At 38.2% G+C, this 6,322-nt stretch overlaps 2 protein-coding genes across 2 annotated transcripts; one reads left to right on the plus strand and one right to left on the minus strand.

Moving 5' to 3' along the window:
- Positions 1 to 748: 748 nt before the first annotated feature.
- Positions 749 to 1,576, minus strand: LOC122672435. Its single transcript, XM_043869911.1, has one exon. The coding sequence runs from the start codon at positions 1,574 to 1,576 to the stop codon at positions 749 to 751; it is 828 nt and encodes a 275-aa protein (XP_043725846.1).
- A 3,412-nt stretch (positions 1,577 to 4,988) lies between these two features.
- On the plus strand, positions 4,989 to 5,736 carry LOC122670713 (protein LIGHT-DEPENDENT SHORT HYPOCOTYLS 6-like). The gene has a single exon (XM_043867673.1). It carries the CDS (start codon positions 5,004 to 5,006, stop codon positions 5,649 to 5,651), a length of 648 nt encoding a protein of 215 aa, XP_043723608.1. The 5' UTR covers positions 4,989 to 5,003; the 3' UTR covers positions 5,652 to 5,736.
- The last annotated feature ends 586 nt before the right edge of the window (positions 5,737 to 6,322 follow it).

Genomic DNA, 6,322 nt, shown 5'->3' on the forward strand with positions numbered 1-6,322 from the left:
GGTGTAGGTTTAGAATAAAATCTAACAACCTGGCATATGACAATTCTTTTATTTTGAAACTTTTTTAAGATTGTACTAAAATATATATAATCTCCCTTTTTAAAAAGACAAAATGCCAATCTAAGATGAGTCAAGTGTGGAACCCTCCTAACAACTAAAAGATTCTTGGAAGAATGCTAGGGAATATTTGGTTTGCTTTCTTAATCATATTTAATGCTAATGCTTGGAAAATAAACTCCATTCACTATACTGATTCCATTTAATTTCTTATGTTTAATCTTTCACTCACAATTTTTCCATTTTTACCAAAAAAAAACTCACAAACTGCTATTAGCATTTTTACCAATATGCTAGGGAATATTTGTTTGTTTTGTTTTGTTTTGGAGGGGAGGGGAGGAGGTGGTGGGGAAGAAAAAATGTAGCAAATTAGTTCAATAGTAAAAACTGCTATTAGAAAGAAACAAACTTTCAAAAACTTCGAAGTTATTAAATTATACCTGATTCCAAAGATTCTCTTTTTTTGCTAAAGATTAGCAAAGTATGTATTAATAAGGAAAAAAATAAAATACAAGATCAAGAAATCCCCAACCAGGAAAATCAAAACCAAAATAAAAACACCTCCTCTTCGGTATGGAGCCTTCAAGGAGCAGAACAATTATTAGAAAAATTACCCTAAGGCCCCATCTTTGGCATGGCCATCAGCAGGAACCCTAGAGCAACTAACTAATCCAACATATATAAAAGAATATCAACTATGAACAAATCGGAAGCGACTCCTTTCCTGCAAGTCCCATTCAATCTCATGATGAACAAAAATAGGAGATTCAACCCAAAAGTGAGAAACCTGAGTAAAAGCAATCCTCTTGGCTAGAAGATCTGCAATTGTGTTAACCTCTCTGTAACTATGGGTGATTTTCCACGTTATAGCTTGAAGGTCGCTAACTACACCAAACCAATTTTGTTTGAACTTCCACAGAGTATTTCCGTTCTTGATAGATGTAACCACAACTTCAACATCACACTCAATCCAAAGAAATTGTATTTTTTTTCCTCTTGCCATTTGAACACCAATAAAGAAAGCTGAAAACTCAGCAAGAAAGTTTGTAGAGATCCCCAAATAGTGAGAAAAGCTACCTGTTGGATGACCCTGGTAGTTCCGAAAGATACCTGCAGCACTTGAGTGACCCCGGTTTCCCAAGGAACAACCATCAATGTTGAGTTTTGTCCAAATATTTTCCGGTTTCCTCCACAAAATTTCAATAATATGGTTGGATTGTGCATTCGGGAAAGAGACTCCAATTTCACGTGCTATCCTCAAATCTTGAAAAGATCTAATTTTGCAATGCATGAAAGATGAAGCATCCCTAAGGTCAAATTTGATGAGGCGCATAACAGTACTAGAGAGGTTACCTTGACCTTCAAAATGCCTCAAGTTCTGCTCTTGCCAGATATGGAATGGAACTAAGATGAACCCTGCCAGCCAAACATTTGAAAGAGCAATAGATTCAGCTTTATCCTTCCACCAGGTGTACAAATCTATAATCGAATTTTTGTTCGGCCACACCTTTTGGAACATAGAAAGAAAACCCTGCCACAACTTTAAAGAGAGAGGACATTCGAGGAAAATATGCCGTTGAGATTCTAAAGCGTTCAGACATAGACAGCAACGTCAGACTAAGGGAACACTACTTTGAATAACCATGTCATCAGTCGGCAATTTTGCATGCATTAGATGCCAACCAAACATAGAATGTCGTGGTTGTAAAAATTTAACTCAAACCACGGCCTGCCATGATATTCTGATTCCAAAGATTCGCAGTAAATGCAAATCCATTCAAATACGTGTATACTTCTATTCAACTTCAGTTTAACATGCTCATCAACCTGGAATAATTTTTTTTAAAAATAAAATCATTTATTGTATTAATGTTAAAACATGATTCATGTTCAAGGTTTAAAAACTCAAAACTAGTACAAGATTGGTCTCCATCAATTTCGAATCAAATCATCCTTGAATAGATCGAACTCGATCGGACTCAATAGGTAAGAAATTGGGGTTTAGTTAGAAACAATTTGGTCGATTCCGCTGATTCTGATTTGATCGTTAAAACCCTATTCATGTTGACATGAAATTATGTGGCAAAATTTAATGCTTTTTTGAAGGTCCACAGATTGCAAGGGATCAAGGCTTGTCTAAGGTTTGGGTGGAATGCGATTCTAGTGCAACGGTGTCTGCTATCTTCTCCCATTCTATTCCTTGGCAGTTCAAGCAAAATGGTGGTTTCTCAAGAGCTATTTGGATAGATTTTCTTGGAGAATTTCACACTACTATCATGAAGTGAATGTGGTGGCCGATGTGTTAGCTAAAAAACAGCCTTGTCTAAAGCTTCATTCACTTGGGTTTCTCCCCCAGTTTTTATTATTAAGGATATCTGGTGGGACATTCAAGAAAGACCTAGGTATAGATTTGTCTGTCTCTAGTGGGGCTTTCTTCTGTTAATTCTTTCATCTGCTGATGGCAATGTTGAAGGTGGAAGAGTGGACTCTTTTTTAGTTTTTTAGTTTGTTTCGTCTAGGAATGCCTGGACGTTAATTGGGAATATTCTTCTTTTCTTCTAATATATTTTACATGCCTTAAGCTAAAAAAAAAAATAAGATACATATAAAATATATTGTTTTATTTTTTGTAAAAATAAATTTTATTTTAATACATACTATGTGATACACTCGTATATAAACCTTATGATATATGAATGTCCAAGTAAATAAGTATCAAGTATATTGCTGAATTTAGTTTAATAAGAAAATATATTAAGCTAAAGCAAAACTACTTTTGGAACAAAGTCATGTCGCACACATTCTTAGGATGGTCCATGTTTATGATTTGACTACTTAAGTATGGATGGTTAATAGTTCTATTAGTCTAGCTAACCTCCTAATATAGTCTCCTTAAGTATGGAGGTAGGTTATTTTTCTATGAAAAATTTCAACATTGTTTCTCTTTCTTTTGGATTTTTATTGTCTTAAGTGCGGTGCACTGTCCAGTGCACCACACTTGAAAATCCAACCGTTAAACTATGGGCAATGGCGTCTTTTTATCTTCTCAAGTGTTGGGTGTCTGATTGGATTCTCAAGTGAGATGCACTGAACAGTGCATGGCACTTCAGAGAATAAAAATCTCCTCATATTATTCCAGATAATTATTTGAATTGCCTCAGTCCACTAAATGCATTTTTTGGAGAGCTTGCTTATCAGGCTTTGCTTGGGAGGTTTTAGATATCAACCTCTAGGAGGCAAGGATGTGAGACCAACAAGAAATGTCTATGTCGGTTTGGAATCTTTATTGCCTCTAACCTGAGAATTTCATAAGCTTACATTCTAGCTTCTTGGCTTTTCTGGTTGGAGGTGAAAAAGATTCTAAATCAGCTCATTCTACTGGATCCTCCTATTTGCGTCCTAGAAGCTAGCTTTTGAAAACCCTTAAAATGTTTAAGATTGGTTAGCTTAGCCAACCATGCTAAAAGTGATTGGGTTAAACTTTGGAGGTGATTCTTCAAAGCTAACTCGTGGGACTTATTGCGTAATCAATCATTTTATTTTGCTTGAAATTCTTTTTTTTTTGTAAAAACTTGAGAAATCAACCCTTGGTGAGATTTGGGGCTTTTCAAGTTTTAGATAATAAGGATTTCAAATAAAGTAATTTCATTGGACCATCTTTTTTAAACCATAGGAACGTGTTTAAGGAAGCCCCCCCCCCCCACCCCTCCTTAAAAAAAAAAAACCCAAAAGCTTACCTAAATATGTAGTAAATGTAAAACGTAGAATATTCTAATGATGAACAATGCAAAAAATGATGAAAAAAAAATAAGTATATAAATTTACCTAGACTAAGAAAATGATGAAAATGTAAAATAAGGGAAAAAGGTCCTCTACAACACTAGTTCAAAAATGAAATTATACATCTCCGTTCATGTGAGGGAGTGATATGTTATAATGTCCCCATTCCTACCATCAAATTCCAAAAGGAGTTTCCTTATTTGACCACAATTGCACTCAGGCAGTGTAGGGAGCCCTCTCCTTTAAAATAAATAAAGGAGAAAGTTCAAAGTAGGGGAGAGAGTGTGCGTCCTACCCCCAGACACAGAGGGGGACAAAATGACCACCTCCCCTCCCTTTCCATGAAAGGCGATGATAAATAATGACTGCCTTATTGATGCTTCTGTGTATGCTCTTATTGGTCCTCATGCCCAGAGGGGTCATACTTCCCCCCCCCCCCCCCAAAGAGAACTATTGACCAATAAATAAAAAAGGAGAGTTGGACTACAGTACCAATAATTTGGAAATATAAAGAGTATTAGATTGGATTGGTTAGCCATTCAAAGCTAATAAAGCTGAGAAAGAATGTTATAAACCAAACCCACCCAGAAGACCTTTGTATGTATGACCCCATTTAATGCTTACTTAAGTATCAATCTGCCGCGCATAGATACGAAGCACCAGAAAAAGACAGGTTTTTGTTAGATGAAACGGAAGGGGTTGGCGCCTGAGGGGGCCCCCCTGCGCGCGGGGGAAGATTGGAAACGGACGGGTTTCACGTACTGAGGGGCCACCACGTGAATTGCAGCACATTCACTCACAATCTCTCTCTCTCATCTCTACTACCCTTTTACGTCCCATCTCCCCCACTTTCTTCCTTCTTTCCACTTCTCCACTCTTCTCTCGTTTCACTTCACTGTTCCTTTCTTACCCCAAAACCTACGCCAGCTCACTTTAACCTCCAAACCTTCCTCCTCTCAATATCCCAAAATTTGAGCTAAGAAGACCAATTCTCTCTTCCTTCAATGAAAGATCCCTACCTGAATTCACCACACTACCACACCCTCGACCTGCAAATCTCACTATCCCAAATAACCTAAAAGAAAGAGAGAGAGAGCCCACACATCAAGGATCAAGTGGACCAACAAGAAAAAAAGTTCAACAGCAACCAGAAGAGGGAAAAGAAAATGGATTCGACATCAGGTGGTGGTGGTGGAGGTGCATCGGAGCCTAACTCAGGTGAGGGTCCTTCCGGAACAGGCGGTGGAGTAGGAGACGGATCGTCGGCAGCGCCACCGAGTCGTTACGAGTCACAGAAAAGGAGAGACTGGAACACCTTCTTACAGTACCTCAAGAACCACAAACCACCTTTATCGCTCGCAAGGTGCAGTGGAGCACACGTAATCGAGTTCCTCAAATACTTGGATCAGTTCGGGAAGACGAAGGTGCACCTCTCTGGTTGTGCTTATTTCGGTCACCCAAACCCACCTGTTCCATGCGCGTGTCCTCTTAGACAGGCATGGGGGAGTCTCGACGCGCTCATCGGACGGCTTAGAGCGGCTTACGAGGAAAACGGTGGACGTCCTGAGTCGAATCCGTTTGGGGCTAGGGCTGTGAGAATTTATCTGAGGGAAGTGAGAGAAGGACAAGCCAAAGCTAGAGGGATTCCTTATGAGAAGAAGAAACGAAAGCGACCTACCACGGCGGCGACAACAGCAACGGTGGCTAATGCATCAACTGCAGCGGCGGAAGATGGTACTAGTGGTGGTGGTGGCTCTTCCGAAGCTGGGGCTGCTCCTACTGTTGCTATTGCTCCATCTTCTACTTCCGTATAGCTTCCTCTTAATTCTTCTCTTCTTTTGTCTATTTTTACTCCTATTTTTAAGTTTTTATTTATTAATATGTGGCAATTTTCTCTTATAATCTGTTACATCCCATTAACTAAATCATTTAGAACACACACACACACACACACACACACACACACACACACACGATCAGACTCTCTTTCTCTCTCTCTCTCTCTCTCTCTCTTTCCGACTATAGATTTATATTAGAAGCTTTAGCTATAGAGACCATGAGGTGAGGTGTTTGTGGTGCGAGTTCATTTCTTCTTTGCTAGTTGTTCCTTCTGATCTAGTACCTTTCAACCCATCTCTCTCTCTCTCACTTTAGCAAATTAAATATTCTTATTCTGGTCTTCATAGTTCATAGAAGTTACTCATCAAACACAAAACAGAAACTTAAGCTCCATTGCCATTGAAGCTTATTATTAGTTTCAAAGAAAATAATAATAAGAAGAAGAAGAAGAAGAAGAAAAAAAATAGAATAAATTTTGGTTGAATTGGTTGCAGATATCCTACTATTCCTATTCCTTTTGTTAAATGAATGAGTGAGTGAGTAAGACTGTTAAAAAGATGAGATGTGTCTTGCTAAGGTTCTCAATCTTATATATTTTATCTGTTTTGGGTATAATAATAGTGTTTAACTCGTGAGCAGTAAGAAT

This window comes from Telopea speciosissima, chromosome 8 (assembly GCF_018873765.1).
Source record: "Telopea speciosissima isolate NSW1024214 ecotype Mountain lineage chromosome 8, Tspe_v1, whole genome shotgun sequence".
NCBI classification, from domain to species: domain Eukaryota; kingdom Viridiplantae; phylum Streptophyta; class Magnoliopsida; order Proteales; family Proteaceae; genus Telopea; species Telopea speciosissima.